The 15,612-nt window shown below is 44.9% G+C and overlaps 1 protein-coding gene across 1 annotated transcript; it reads left to right on the top strand.

Moving 5' to 3' along the window:
- Positions 1–4,489: 4,489 nt before the first annotated feature.
- Positions 4,490–9,645, top strand: GP5 (glycoprotein V (platelet)). Its single transcript, XM_009584266.1, has 2 exons — positions 4,490–4,499; positions 7,694–9,645. Exon 2 carries the CDS (start codon positions 7,720–7,722, stop codon positions 9,643–9,645), a length of 1,926 nt encoding a protein of 641 aa, XP_009582561.1. The 5' UTR covers positions 4,490–4,499; positions 7,694–7,719.
- The last annotated feature ends 5,967 nt before the right edge of the window (positions 9,646–15,612 follow it).

Below are 15,612 nucleotides of genomic sequence, written 5' to 3'. Positions count from 1 at the left end.
GGTTCTAAAGTTTTGGTGTGTGTACCTCTAAGTTTGTCTCTACTAGTAAGGAGTGTTTCCAGGTGTAAGGTTTGGATTTTAAGTTTTAATTCTTTAGTCTGCTAGGAATTGGGAATGCTATAGAAGCAATATGCTCTGTCCTTAAGAAGAAAGCACATTGCTTTCAAGTGGGTTCTTAGCTTCTTTTCTAGCTAACCCCAAGGAAAGGCTTAGGTGGCCTCCAGAGGCGGAGGCATTTGGCTACACTCTAAAGTTTTTGGAGAAGGAAGGCTGGAGAATCTTAACACTTCCGTCTGTCTCATGTTTATTACATTTAGCTATGCATTTCTCCACAGACCTTGCTTTTTCTAGCAGAAGGGTTGGATTATTCCTTTGTGGACCATGTTTTATTTGTAAATCTTAAGATAATTTTCCTATATACCTTGAAGTAGTAAGGCCAGAGTTACTGCTGCAAGGGAATTGGGGGTGGGAGGGAGGAATATTTTCACATGCCCACGCTTGAGATTTGTGCATGTTAAGAACATATGCATTTCAAAGAGTCTGCTGGTGTCTTAAGCATTATATGTAGCTGTATGAAACAAAATTAAGAGAAAATAGATGAGCTAATATCTGTCTTGCTGCAGATCTATAAGGCTTATGTGGATTTTATTAAAAAAAAAAAAAAAAAAGGAAAAAAGAAAAGCTTGTGTCACCAATAATGCTGCTTAAGCTCTTGGGGTAGCGATACATCATTTTGCCATTAGGCGGTATCAAAACACAAGACCACTAGAAAAATACATCTGCAAAGATATAGAGGCAGGCAACTGTCTTCACGTGCAAAGCTTAAAATGTCTTTTTTTTTTTTTTTTTTAAAACCACAAATTACTTTGCTCCAAACCATCTTCAACTTGCTAAACTTTCAGAAAAGTCTTCTTTGGTGTCTTTGGGAAGATGATAAAAATACTGAAAATACTGACTCTTGATCAGTCTGTTTTGACTGGTTCAGACACCTCCAAGCTTTGGGAGGGGATGTGGAGAAGTCATGATTCTTTAGAGATCCTTTAGAGAAGGAAGTCAGGTCCTTTAGAGTAGTTGTGGAAGGAGGGCCCCAAACTCCCTGGCCAGCTGGGATCTGTTTGAATTGTCTGTGTTCTGATGATGGAATTTGAGGTTTTGTTTGGGTTTGTTTTTTTTTTTTTTAAATTCCTGTGGATACAATTCCATTCCAGCATTGTTTTAATAAGGCGAAATTTTCAGGTCAGGCCTAATTCCCTTGTGCTGTTCTGTAAGGCAGTATGGACAATGTCCCCCACTGCTCATGTTATGGTTTCTGCAGTGTTGAACATACTGTGCCAATGGGGAATTTAAAAGTGGTGCTAAATGGTTTGGAAGACGTTTTCCTAGAACTTGGGTGTTTAAGTTATTAGCACTTGCTCCTCATAAATAGTATGCATATAGTGTACTATCCTCTAGCCCAGCTGTCAACTCTTTTCCTGATTTTTTTTGTTGTTGTTTGTTTTTGAGGCATGGAGCAGGAGGAAGGGGGAAGTGGTTTTCTTAGCATTCATTCAACAGAGCAATGTAAAAGTCTTATTATCTTGGCTTCTTAGGGTCATAAACATCGAACGACATTGGTAGCTTTTAAGGGGTCTGCAATTGTGGACTTGGATAAATTTATTAATCATGAACTTGAGTCAGTTGGCTAATTTCTGTCAATGTTGATTTTACAAAATCTTTGTAGCATGGAATAATTGATGAAGAATAATTCTTAGGTGCGTAAGTAATATTCAAATTTAAAGAAAAATAATATTTTAGTTGAAAAATGTTGTGAAGCTATGCATCTTGGACCTGGGAGCTGTGACTTATCCTTAAACGCATAAGCTTTTGCTTTCCATTTCATTGACCATTTTAGCTTGGTTGTTCCATCAGAAGTGAAAGAAAATATAGGCGTCTTTCCCTTTTATATGCTTTTGCTTAATGCTTTCTCTAAACTGGTAATTTCTCTTGGCTTGTTTGGTTTCTGAAGCTAGTCTTTCAATCTTATTCTAGTTTATTAGACTTACGTAGAAGTGAGGAGGAAACAGCTTATTAAGGTCGGCTTGTCTTTGGAGAACATTTTAGGGAACTCTTACTAAAACTGATATTGCCCAGTGTCTCCACTTGATTGAGTGACTAATGGGTCATGAGCCTATTTAAACTTGAATATTTTGCAAATGGGAGCTAGTTTCCTCAAGGTATGCGTTCAGAGTTAGTAAATGTTCTTGAGGTTGCATGCTTGAGCTCTGACCTATTTGCTTCTGACGTTTAGTCAAGAATAAAAAATCAGCTTTTCTGAGAATCCTTCTTGTTGTTCAGCCACAAAATAAGCTTTTGCATCTTCTGCAATCATTGGGATTTATGCCTTCCTACCCAAGAGCTGAGTTTGGCCACTTATAATTTTTCTCATTTTGAGCAGTTTAGTTTTTCTGGTTTTCAGAAATGCAGCAAACTACATCTGCACTAGCGTATTCGGTTTCTGCTTTGAAGTAAGATGAAATTCAGTTTGTAGCGAAAAGAATCTCTTCTAATGTTCATCTTGGAAGTCTAAATTCAGGTGAACAGACCAATTTAGTGATCTCCACTAGATACTTGGTAGACATTTTCTTTCTGCTGTATATTTTGGCCTTATGTTGAGGAGTTTGATTTATTATTAAATTATTTGTGTATGCAGACTTTAATCTGTATGTATTTTACTTTGATGTATTAGGATTTGTAAATATTACTGATTTTTAAATATTATTTATGCACATACTTAAAGGACTGGTCTACCCAGAAAAGCAACTGCTAAATAATAAATGTTACTTTTTAGAAATAAATTGCAAGATCATTAAATTGTATATCCCTCAGGGTTATTTTTAAGGTTTTTTTTTTTTCTCCTCTTCCCTTCAGATTCAATTAGCAGTAACTCCAGTTTCATGTACTATAGAACTAAATCTACTGTAAAGAAAATGCTGCGAATAATGCTTGTGTAGAAGCGGCTAAAACACCCACAGAACTGACTGTCCATATTCATCATAACATTAAATTGGAAACTCTTACTGTTGCACTTTTAAAAAGTTGTTGGATTTTTAATTATATTTATTTTTTTCTTTCTTCATGAAGGTTGTGCTGAACAGTCATCCCAAATTGGGTAAATAATTCTGTACTGTATATGTGTATACAGTATAATACTAAGCAGATGTGGAGTCCTTTTTATGCTGCAAATTTTTAATGCTTATGTTGGTCATCACAACAAGAGAGCTAAAGTTCTGTAAGATTTCTCCCATGAAATTCTGAATTGTAAACTTAGGCTTTTGTATGTCTAAGGGAAAGCTGTGGGTTTTTGACAATTTTTAGAGTCTTGAATATGTTGATTTTATACAGTAAAGCTTCAGGTTTTTAAAGCTATTTTCAACAAACTGCAGCTTGTTTGATAATTATGTGAACCAGAAACTACTCAGTTTGTCATGAATTCCTCAAGGCTAACACAGATTAAAAGGCTTGTCATTACAGCGCTCTCTAGAAGCTCAGCTTCCTTTTTATTTTTAAATCTGAAATGATACTACATCTTTGTATTTAAAATATGTATTGCTGCTCTAGAATGGTACCCTGTTGTCAAGAGGCATACATAAATAACTGTACAATAGAATTGTAAATAGACTTGTAAATCATTTTTGTGACTGAAGCTCTTTGAAAATAAAATTAAAATGAACAGATATTTTAACTCTTTTCATTAGTTTCATGAAATTGTTTTTAATTATTCTTGATACAGTTAGATCCAAAGCTTGTTGAAGAATACAGACTTGCTCCCACTGATGTCATGGGTACCTTGTTTAGTGCCTCTGTATTTCTGAAGATGGGGGTGGAGAAGTATGCATGCCATGTGTTATCAGTGCATATGGTATCACTGCTGTTCTGCAGTAGGATAATACTGACCGTAGTTTTATCTGGTGGCTTGTGAGAGCCATTTTAAAGCCGGACCTTGTACATGTGATAGCAACTTGTTTCCATCTTCTGTTATCCAGGTGTTCCTTCCGTTCTTTGACGCGTGGGAGGCATTATCTTGAAAAGACTCTTGGGCAAATGTTCCTGCTTGTGAGCTGGCACTGTTGTCGCAGTCACCTTCAGAAAAATCACGCAGAAATAAAGACATCTTTTCCATCCTGTGACTCACCTTTTGTTTAAACATTCATTAACAGAGCACATTATTTTAAACTTGAAGATAAGATGTTTGAAATACCCGGTTACTTCATTACAAAAACTTAATCTTTTAATTTCAAGCCAATATTTTGAAAACTTAAAGCTTTTCTTTCTGCAGAATCCTTCAGGCTTTAGGTTTTGTTGGCCTCTGACTACAGAAGACTTGGAGGAAAAACAGAAGCCAAATGGGTCAACCCTGGACTGCTTAGCCAAAGGATTAAGTAGAAAACTCTTCATTCCTTACTCAAATTGCTTTGACTCCAATCCTGCAGGAAAGTAAAAGTTAGAGCAGCCTTGTGAAGGTACATATCAATCACTTAGTTGTTTAAAGTAGATGTGTCTACTCCTTCAAAAGCTAACGCACCTGTGTAGCAGACCACAGTGAAACTAAGTGTCTTAACAAATCTGAAATTTCTTTATGATCATAATTCATGTTGAAACATAGATTTCTGACTCCAGACAGATTTACATTGGGTTGGTTGAAGCACATACTCTAATATCACTGTCAAAGAATCTACAAGTGGTTTTTGTGCTGTTGCATGTGTGACTTCAAACTTTCTTCTGTTTCGTGAGTGGTCTCAAGTTCTACTTTTGGAGTTGTATACAATCTATGGAAGCTGGTTGCTTACACAACTCAATGTAGGCAAAATCTGCTCTGAAGCTTAAAATATTCTTTGGCCTTTCACAGTAGTTACGCAAATATGGGTGAAAGTGTTATCTAGAGGATGCGTTTTGCTGTTTTACTTCCCATTTAAAGTGCAGAATCATGGTGAAGCCTGATTGCCTGCTATGTTCCGAGTAAGTTCCTCTAAAAAGCAGATAATTTTCTAAGGTACAGTTCAAAATTCCTTTTTCATGCTTATGTGACTTTAGAAACTTGCAAAAAAGTAAAAAAGTTAAGCACCATAGTAAATCATATGTGTGCTCAGTATTTATGAAACTAAGTTCAAAACTGATTTGTGATTTTTTTAATATACTAACAGTATTAATGTATTGCTTCTGGCATTCTTTCATAGTCTTGAGAAACATTAAGGGGGTGGTAGAAAGCGAAAGAGGCTGTAGACCAGCAAATGGTAAATGACCAGCCAGGCTGGTGTCCTTTCTGGAATGGCAGGTGTCTCACGTGAGGGTTTAAGAAAATTTTAATACACGGGAATGTATAAGTATGACCTTTACGTGGATCTTACTGTATTCTCTACTACTAAAATCTTCAGTTGTGGAAGTTCAATTTTTTCTTCAAAAAATACCATTAGCAGCTCTAGATATTTGAGATCCATAGGATTATCCAGTTCCTCTGCCAGTCATATGCTTGTGGCCTTAATCTCTTGCAAAGAATTTCTACCATTCCATTGTTTGTGAAAATGTATGTCTTCTAGCACTTCTGAGCGTCTAACCCTGTCTCGTTGAATACTCTCTTACCTTTTGTTACAAGACCAGGAAAACGGTCTACAGACTGGTGTTAGCCTATTTCTTATTTTACAAACTTTGGCTTGCAGTCGTGCCCTGTGAGGAACCTGCTTTTGCAGTCTGTAGCATAACAATTTGGGTTTTTTTATTTCCCCATTTGGTTCTCTGGATCTTTATTTCTCTCATCTCACTGAATCCTGTAGTTCTGCTGTGGTCTTGGGTTGAGTTGGTGCAGGTTGAGATGCCAGTCAGGGCTTGAAACAGAAATTCCTTGGTGCGTTTCTGCCCCATGTGGAGGGTTGTGCTCTCCCACCACCCAGAAGCAGCTCACCGCTGCCTGCTCTGCGTGCTGTGGGCTGTAGGCTGAGGTGCTTGCCCTGGGTGCATGGGGATGTGCTCCTCATCAGTGTGCTGAGGTGGGGATAGGTAGGATCAGGGACAGGCTGGCTTACAAGTTTCTCTGTCGAGGTGAAGGCATCACTGGTTTATGTGAGATGGTCAGTTTTGAAGTGGGATTTGGGGGGCAACGGCTAGGAGAGCGAGATTCTCTGAAACATTCTTTTTTTGACATGGAAGAGTCCTTTGGAAGGGTGAGATCTCAAGGCCTTTTTTTGGTGACCTTTGGTCTCATTTGAAGAGTTATAGAAAGTTATAGAAAGGCCAGTAAGAGCTTGCTTTGCAGCACCATGTTGCTGGTAGTTGATACCGCTTAGGTGCCGTGTCCTTCCCAAGGAAGGGATGCAGATTTTACCAGTCTTCAGTACTCTGAAACTAACCAAGAATATTTTTTTAAGTCCTCTTTTGGTTTTTTTTTGATGCAGCAGCTGTTCTTGCTCCATGGCGGTATGTCCTTGTCAGCAGTTCAGGCATGTGAGAAGCTCTGCTCTGATACCTGACTTACTCCTTTTTAAGTGATTGTGTTTGTACTCATGTCTGTTTGTGGGATTGGTATGGGACAGCTTCATCCTTGCCCCTACAAAAGGGTATGTTGGGATGGAGGTCCCCTCTCCCCCAGTGTTCTCGGTGCTGAAGACTGGCATGGTGTCAGCTATTCCACTTAGGCCTGCAGAACTTGCCCAGCTATTCCAGCAGTCCCAGCTGCTGCTTCTCCTACTGATGGCCAGGTGCTTGACTTCCAGGTTTCTGATACACTTGGACTTGTTGATTTCACTAAGGAAGTATTTCTAAACTGTGGAGGATTTCTGTTTGACTCGGTCTTTTAAATATTATCATTATAGCTACAACGTTTGCTTTCCTGTTCCTTTTCTTGTTTGGAAATCTATACAACTTTCCAACCTTGTGGTATGTTTCATGCAGATCTACCTTTATTGGTACAGCTTTCTAGCAAACCTCACGGCATTTCTTTCCTCTCATTTAATTGTATTTTTCATACCACTGATAACTTAATGTTGTGTTAAGCCGTTGAAATGAGACTTGTTGGTTATCAGAGTCCCACTACCATCCTGTGCTGCATGAGCTCTGGTGTGTTATTTCAGGCTGTGTCAAAAATAGCCTGTTGCTTCTTGTGTGTTCTTGGGCTGTTCCAAGAAGCGATCACTTGCAAATGCTGAGAGAGGATTTAACAGAACTGTGTGCTGTTTTGCTTTTGGCCACTTAAAATATAGGACACCCTTTTTACCTCCATTATCTGTTTTTGCAGGCTAAACTTTATTTTTAAACCTCAGGTAACCTACAATAAAAAAATACTGTGAGTGCAGGAGCTTTTGATAATGTTTTTTTTTTTAAAAGACTTTCTGTGTGTAACAGTATAATGCTTTTCTGTTCAAACAAATATATGCCTTATGACTACTTAAAGTTTCATCATGATTTTTGTATGCTTTTATTGTACTTGACTAATACAAATATAAACAAGGAATACTTGATTTACAAAAGAGGTTTATCTGTGTAAGCTGAGCACCTTAGAAATATTTGCAGTCAACAGTAACAGAGATTTTGAAGTTTGCTTTCAAGCCAAGAGAAATTTTGCACACATCTGCAGGTTTTATGATACATTCACACAACTTCGTCGGCTGCTAAATTATTAACTACCTGTGATCAAATCCTGACTGTCTCTTATCTCTTGTAACAGCTAATGTTTCTGGCACTTCAACAAGGATGTTGGTGTTTCGTTTGTCAGTGATGATCAAGCTTTTCTTCCAGTTGGATGCATCTATTTGTCCTGAAAAATGCGACTGCTCTTCAGAAAATGCAATTCATTGCTCTGGTCCCCACATAAAAGACCTGGAATCCTTAAATCTGCCTTGCAACATGACAGAAATTCACATAACGGACACTAATGTAACATACTTGCAGGATGTTTTTTCTAGGATGGTGGAACTGCAACATCTCATCTTGTCTTCAAACAACATCTCTCTGATTTCACCAATGGCTTTTAAAGGCTTGAGAAGGCTAAAAGCCCTCAAGCTGCTAGATAATAAGCTGGTCGAACTTCCCCCAGAAGTGTTTGATGACATGGTACAGCTTCAGCAATTGATCATTGAAAATAACAGGTTGAAATCCATCGAAGAAAATCTGTTTGACGAACTAGCTAGTTTGGAGGAGCTTTTCTTGAACAAGAATCAACTAACAGAACTTCCTAGTGGCGTGCTGAAGAAACTTGCCAAACTCAAAGTACTGAACTTGTCGAGAAATTATTTGGCAGCACTGCCTAGAAATATATTTAGTGCGTTAACCAGGCTTGAGAAGCTGATGCTGTATTTTAACAGGCTGTCTGCAATAGAGTCTGGTATGTTTGATAGCCTGAAGGAGCTGCTGGAACTCTTCCTGCATTCCAATAACATCCAGTCCATCGCCCCTGATGCATTTCATTGTCTTCATAAACTGAGAAGCCTAACGCTCTCCAGAAACAAGCTTGAGGTTTTGCCTCTTGGGCTTTTTCTGCATTTGCATAACCTGTCTAAATTGACCTTGTACAGGAATCCCCTGAAGTCTCTTCCAGAAGTATTGTTTGGAGAAATGAGGCATCTTGGTAGCCTGTGGCTGTATCACACAAAGCTCTCAACAATACCAGATTTTGTGTTCAGTAACTTGACAAATTTAGAGCTTCTTGTGCTGAGTTTTAATCCAGAGCTTAGTGTTCTTCCTAAGAATGTATTCAGTGGTCTGAATGAACTGCGGGGCCTTTCTCTGCATACAAATAATATTTCCAGTCTGCCAGAGGGCATCTTCCTGAGCCTTCAGAAACTGCAGAACATTTCCCTTTTTGATTCAAGGCTTGAGGCTCTTCCTAGAAACCTCTTTCATAATCTCAAGCACCTTCAGAAAGTTTACCTCAATAGTACTAAGCTGCAGTCTCTTCCTGGAGATTTCTTTACCGCTTTACCTGAGCTGCAAGAAGTCTTCCTTGACGACAACCCTTGGAAATGCGATTGCCAAATTCTTGCCTTCCAAAAGTGGCTCCAGAAGAGCATGGAGATAGTTAAAAATGTGCCATCTCTAATGTGTGACAGCCCGCTGGCACTACAGAATATTTCTCTTGTGGCTCTAACAAATCATCACCTGCAGTGCCTGCCAACCACAGCCATTACATACCAGATGTTCAGCTCAACTTATTCCCAGGCTTTGACTTCTCTTGTGACGGAGCACTTGACATCATCTTGGGAGACTACTGTAACAGTGGTGTCCGACATGGATACCAGCACACCCACATCAATTCCTGTTGCAACTCCAGGCTTTACCTACTCACATGTTCGAGATGTTGGACGGCCTAGGTTTCATTTCTCAGATGTTCCAACCCAAGCTTCTGCCAGCATTACAGTAGAAACCAACAATGTCAGAGGAACAGATTTAACTACTCTTGCTTGGTGGGATGAGCTGCCAGCCCGCAGGAGTCCTAAGCCCTATTTTAATACCAGAATTGCTTATTGTCAGTTATTATTGTGCCTTTACACTTTGATTTTAGCACTCCAGACTGTAACCATTGTGCTCAGTCTGTATGTGATGGGTAAAACCAGGCAGCTCTTGTACTCCAGAAATACTCCTGCTCAGCCTGTAGTTCTGATAAAATTTTTAAGAAGATAGAGAATACCAGCCAAAGAGAGGATTAGAAGCACTGTTTTGGATGCATTTTGAGCATTTGGGCAGTTCACACTTGATTCAGATACGGATTACAAATCTTCATAGCAAGAACCATAACGACCTTGTTTTTACAGCATAATGAAAATGCGCTTTTATGTACCTTAGTGTTCGCCAAAAGTGATTGTAATCGCTGTACGTTGCTACAGCACTTGGTGCATGAGCCCAGAGGGAGAGCTGAAAGAAAATCTGTGGTCGCCTCTACGTGTGTGCTACTAGTTTCCTGCTTTGGACTGCAGCCCTGTCCCTGCCAGACACCATTGCCTGCTGTCGTGCTCACGCTGCTCAGATGGAAGTGGCATCAATGTAGGAAAGCCTACATAGGAACACGGCTTTAACCGTGCTTTAAAGGTTGCTTGTAGTACTCCAAATGCTGTTATGCCTTATGCTGCCTGCAGTGTTTTGTCTCCTTATTGAGAAAAGAAATCGTATTTTTGGGAGGAGATGCTGGAAAAGACCTTTTAAAAATGGAGGTGGGGGCAGAATGATATGGTGCAAATGTCTTAGTTTTTGCTTTCTGTCCTCAGCCCCTTCCCAGGACATGGCAGGAGGAAGGGGTACTATTTAAAGCTAACAGTGCTTTCCTCTAGCTTCACCAGAGGAAGATAAGTAAGATGCTGGGCTAGGAGGTATAATCTTGATGTATTTTGTTGTTTTGTTTGTTTGTTGGAAACTTTGTAACATTACTACAAATCTGAATTTTAAGTAAATGCTTTCATCTTTGAACTTTGACCAGTGGTCTGAAAAGCAAGGTGTTACTCGCTGCGTGATGCAGTGAGTCTTGAAACAGGAGGGCCAGGCAGATGCCCAGGGCTGAGGCTTGGCTCCAGAGAAGCGTAGTTGGTTTGAGAGCTGGTCTTAACTGAGCTGGGAGAGAAGGGGATGGTCTCTCCTGGGCTTGGCTAGCAAAACATGGGCGTGCAGCAAAGTAGCAAGGAGCCTGCCTGATCTACCTTTTTTGAAGATGGCTGTGGAACATATGCATCTCCATCAAATTGCAGTATGCAGTAGCATATTCAGTCATATTCAGTCTCTGTACTTTTTACTTTTCCTTATTGCATGGTATTACTCCCTGACTTCCAGCCCTTTCAAGTGTTGATAATGCAAAGGCAACTACGAGGCAATAGTGTGGGCTTTGGTCTTCATACTGAAATGTTTTTTAATATTTTGAAAGATAGGAGTATCTTAGTTGGTAAGTAGACTGGTAGCTGTCAGACTGCATGCGCTTTGGTAGCTCTTGGATTTAACTATTAGCTTTTATCTTAATTATGTGACTTAGCTTGTTCTTAAAAGCTCTGACGTGCTCAACAGCTAGGGCTGGATGAAAGAGCCTCTGGATGTGGTTCCCTGCTCCTTGGGCGGGAGACCCTGTACTCTAGGAGTCCTTTCGTGGCCTTACTGACTTTCTAACTATTGAGGTTGTTCCTGACTTTCTAACTATTGAGGTTGTTCCTGGATGGCCTTGAAATGGCACTTTACAAGCCTGAGCTGAAAAGAGCTTGCATTTGCTGCAAGTTTGTGGCTTGTCCCCTGCAGTGTGCTACTCTAGGCAATGAGAATAAACTACGGACTGCTTTGTTTCAGGGTGCTCTGCTGCTGAACTTGAATTCCGCTTCTAGGCTGTGAAAAGAGGCAGTGTGCTTCTATGGTGTTAAATAACCATCGTCTTGCTGGTGAGGTTTCACAATATTTAGCAAGCCTGGCTAAATGGTAGGTAGAGCCATCTCTAAAGGAGGAGAAATGCAAGTCACTACAGCTCATGCGAAGCAAACTGGGACCGGATTCATAAACAGAAGCACCAGAATATTTATTGCAATATATTTAAGAGAAGCACAAAGCCAACATGAAGCTTTCTTGGTGGTGGTTCTGGGTTGTTACATGCTAGTGCTTAGAAGGAGGCAGTTGTTACAAATTTAGGTTCTTGGTTGGGCAGCTGTAATGACCACTTTGTGTTGTTCCGGCTCCAGCGCCGTCGTACCGGTGCCACGCAAGCATCTGCTCGCAGCAGGCAGGAGATAAGTATAATCTGGACTAACGAGGAAATTGTTTTACAAACCATGCTGGTTGTTGTTTGCCTCGGTGAGGCACTGAAGAAGTGTGCTCGTGGCTACAGGCACTCGGATGCACATTGTCTCATTTCTAAGAAAAAGCCACGGTTCGGTTGCCATATGGGCGTACGACATCCTAATGCCCGACCTCTGGAAGAGCAGCGGGTTAGCAGCATCTGCCATCTTTTTGAACCCTCCTTTGGCCGTCCCAGCCCTGCAGTGGGGCCAGCTGGGCCTCCGTGCTGCTCCTTTGGCTCCCGTTCCGCAGTCGCTGAGCTCTGGCACGTGGGGGCTTTGGCACGCGGCTGCGTACAGTGAAGTGCTCAGAGGAGGATGATTCGTCTTTACATGCTGTCATCGGGCTTTCCCCACGCTTGAGCCAGACGGGGAAGTGAAGTCAGCAGACAACAAAAGGCTGGAGCAATAAGGGCCTGGGGTGTTTTACTAACTCTTCCTCTGAGGTGTCCTGTTTTGAGCTGCCTCTGATTCATTGCGTGTTGCCCAGCAGAGCTCAGCCCTTCCTGCAAAACTCCCTGGCCTGGGAAATCCAAGGACACGCTTGTTTATATCCCATCTCCGTTTTCCCTGGAGAAGGGACGGTCTTCCAGGTCAGCGTGATGGCGGCTGTGGCAGGGAGGCCTCCTCAGGAACAGTGCAGCTGCACCTCGGAGCCTTTCTCTGGACAGCATTGCCTTGCTGCCCTCTTGAGACACCGATGGCTTGCCACCGCCAGTGTATTGGCAAGGTTTTTCCCGGTCCCTACAGCCTCCATGATCTACTGCCCAGCCTCTGCCACCAGGCTGGGCTTGAGGGGACAGTGGGCTGGAAAAGGTTGAAGGTATCTAATCTCTGGTCTGGGGGGGGCCTGCTGCTGGGGAGAGGGTGGACGCAATGCACATCTGCACTCAGTGGCTGAGGGGATCGGCTCCACACCCTTGGCTCCTGTACAGGATGCAGAGTCATGGTTTGCATGTTCACCAGACCTCCGAGTCCAGGAGCTGCCTCCGGGACCGCATCCTAGTCGGGAGTGCTTGGGGTACGTCACCAACACAGCCTAGCCAAGGGTCTTCTGTAACTCGCTCGATTCTCTCAAACGCTTGTTTCTGTGGCGGTTGCTCCTGCTCTCTCCGCTTTAGGAAGTCCTGGAGCGGTGGGAGCTCTGACCCCCTGTGCTGGGCCATGGGAGTACGCGGCGTGTTTCCAGCCCGATGTCACTGCAGGTGCCGTTCTCCTTTGCTTGTTGGGACTTGAATGCACAGGGTCCCCGAAGAGCAGGGTGGCGAGGAGGGAATTAACTGCTGCCGTAAGTGCTGGCAGCTCTCTGCCTGTTTCCCAGCTGCTGCAGGACCCTTCCAAGCCACCAGCACCCGTGTGCTGCGCTCGTGTCCCTGGCATCCCTGCCCTTTCCGTGTCACCTCTGCCATGTGAGGCCAGTAGCTGCTGGAGGGCCTCTGTTGCTTGCAGAGGGGAGCGAGCTCAGGTGGGTGCCTACTAAATGCAGCTCAGCCCCAGCATGTAGCAGCAAGATTGGAGCCTGCACCTTGAATCCTCCCTCTCCTTGTGGCAAAAAGAAGCTGAGTGATGGCAGGTGTGCTTGGAGAAGACACCCAGGAATGTGTGAGACTGCTGGCTGCGAGGCAGGAGCTCTGGGAGCCTCTGGCTGATGATAGGGAGCGTTGGCCTGTCTCCTCCAGGCCTCCGACCAGCACATGTCGCCTGGGGAAGCTGATTCAGCAGCTGTGATATCGGAGCACAGATTTCCTAGGGATGACAGAATAGCTGGGAGGAGATGCAGCCAAAGGCACGTACCCACGGGACAAGGCGGGGGTTGCATTTACAGACTCTCAAAGTGATCAGGAGGCCTGAAGCTCCTGCTTTGCCCCTTCCATGTCCAGAGATGGGCAAACTATGGAGGTGTTATGCCTCCATTTTCCTAGCTGGAGTCTGTGTTCAAATCCCCTTCCCTCCTGGGTGTTTATGGGCAGATGAGCCCTGGCAAAGCCTCTGGCCTGGCAGGAGGCCTGAAGCTCCTGCTTTGCCCCTTCCATGTCCAGAGATGGGCAAACTATGGAGGTGTTATGCCTCCATTTTCCTAGCTGGAGTCTGTGTTCAAATCCCCTTCCCTCCTGGGTGTTTATGGGCAGATGAGCCCTGGCAAAGCCTCTGGCCGGATGGGGGTCTGCTGCTCCAGCAGTACCTGGGGGCATTCTGCCACCAGGCTCAGCCCCTCTTGTGCAATCGCTGCTGTAGGACTGTTGTGTTTCTCTGTGCCAGGCTTCCAGCTGTGCCTTTGTGTCTCTCTAGATGAAAAAAGCCCAGGGCAGGGAGCCAGCGGACGGCTGGCAGTGGCTCAGCAGCCTGCTGTGCACTCCTCTGCCCGCCTCCCCTGGGCACTGGGAGAGGTGGGGCCCCTTCCCCCTTGGGGTGGTGGGAGGGGGTCCCTGAGGTACTCCCTGGCGCCAGGGATGGCTTTACGGAGATGGAGAACAGGGCACCTCGCAGTGCCTGAGCAGGCACAGTCCCCCACCATCGCCTCCTGCTCCAGCCAGTCCTTCCCCCCCTCTCGCAGCGCCCATCGGACAAGCTCTTTCCGCTTCGGATTATCTCTCCGGGCGGACTTGGCTGTGAGCCCCACATTCCTTCCAGCCTAGCGCTGCCCTGAGCCTGCGCCAAGCCTTGTGTGCTGATGCTATCGCTCAGGGCTCAGGCCAGGGCCGAGCCTGGAGGAGATGGTCCTGCTGGCCAGGCGAGCCCGGCTGGCGCTTAAGATCCTAAATGCCATTTTCCGTGAGCTCCAGGAAGGTTTTGGTGGGTCTCGTGCAGGTGCCTGGATGGAGGTTGGCCTGATGACCATCCCTGCTGCCCATCCTGGAGGGAACAGGGCTGCTGCTCCTTCCCAAAGCTCCCACCCTGCACATGCGCTTCCTCAGGGAAGGCAGGACATGTCCCCATGCCTTGGGGCAGATGCACATGGGGCATCCTGTAGCCATGAGCAGTGAGGCAGCCCTGGCCCTGCATTCCTCAAGCAGGGAGCTGAAAATGCTGTGGGGGCTGGATCGCTGGCCCTATGGAGGAGCTCTCTGGTTTGGGTGTGTGGTGGGGAAGGGGCTGCTGGGGCCCCAGCACCAGTCCTTGAGGGACTAATGCACCTTCCTTCACCCCTCAGCTGTGGCTCGAGCCTACGTGTCCTGCTGCACGGCTCAGGCCCGGAGGTGTCCCCCTGTGCTGGAGCACTGAGGGGACCCCTTCCACTGGCCCCTAGCCCAGCCCCCCGCCCTCCTCCTCCGCTTCAGCAGAGCAGAGTTTGGCCTGATGCCCTGGGCCAGCCGGTCTCTGCGAGCACCGGGGGCCACCGTGGGGGTTTCTCATAGCGGGGTGGGCAGCTTTCAGCAGTGCAAAATAACTGGGGGGGTCCCAGCCCTGCGCTGCAGGGAGCGGCGGGGCCTAGGGACGTCCCGTGCCTCTCAATTCAGGCAGGAGCTGGAGGTGTGCGAGGAGCAGGGGCCAGGGGGAGCCGAGGCTGCTGGGCTGCGCAGCCCTGCGGCGTGGGTGAGCATGCTCAGCTGTTTGGCAGATGAGCAATGTGCTTTCCTGACCAAGCCCACAAGCTGCTAATTTTAGCGATTACATGAATTTTTCCAAGCGGTCTCGAGTCCCTTGGTGATTCAGAGCCACTTGGCTTTGCTGCGCTCATCACCCCGGCCGTGACGAGGTGTGCCAGCACCGACGGACCCGGGACTGTCCCGCTGTCCAGGAGCGAGGCCCACCTCCCCAAAAATGGGTGACGCTGCTGCTCTGGGGCTCCTGGGCCCCCCCTGGCTGGTGGCGTTTCGGGGCTGAGCTCAGCGTGCGGCGCACCCGGGAT

The sequence above is a fragment of the Fulmarus glacialis genome, unplaced genomic scaffold (genome assembly GCF_000690835.1).
Source record: "Fulmarus glacialis isolate BGI_N327 unplaced genomic scaffold, ASM69083v1 scaffold25678, whole genome shotgun sequence".
Classification (NCBI taxonomy): domain Eukaryota; kingdom Metazoa; phylum Chordata; class Aves; order Procellariiformes; family Procellariidae; genus Fulmarus; species Fulmarus glacialis.
Note: the sequence above shows the minus strand (reverse complement) of the source record. Positions and strands in the feature narration are given on the sequence as shown.

Excerpts from the sequence above, each read along its gene's own strand:
- GP5 (XM_009584266.1), top strand. The coding sequence starts at position 7,720 with ATGTTGGTGTTTCGTTTGTCAGTGATGATCAAGCTTTTCTTCCAGTTG.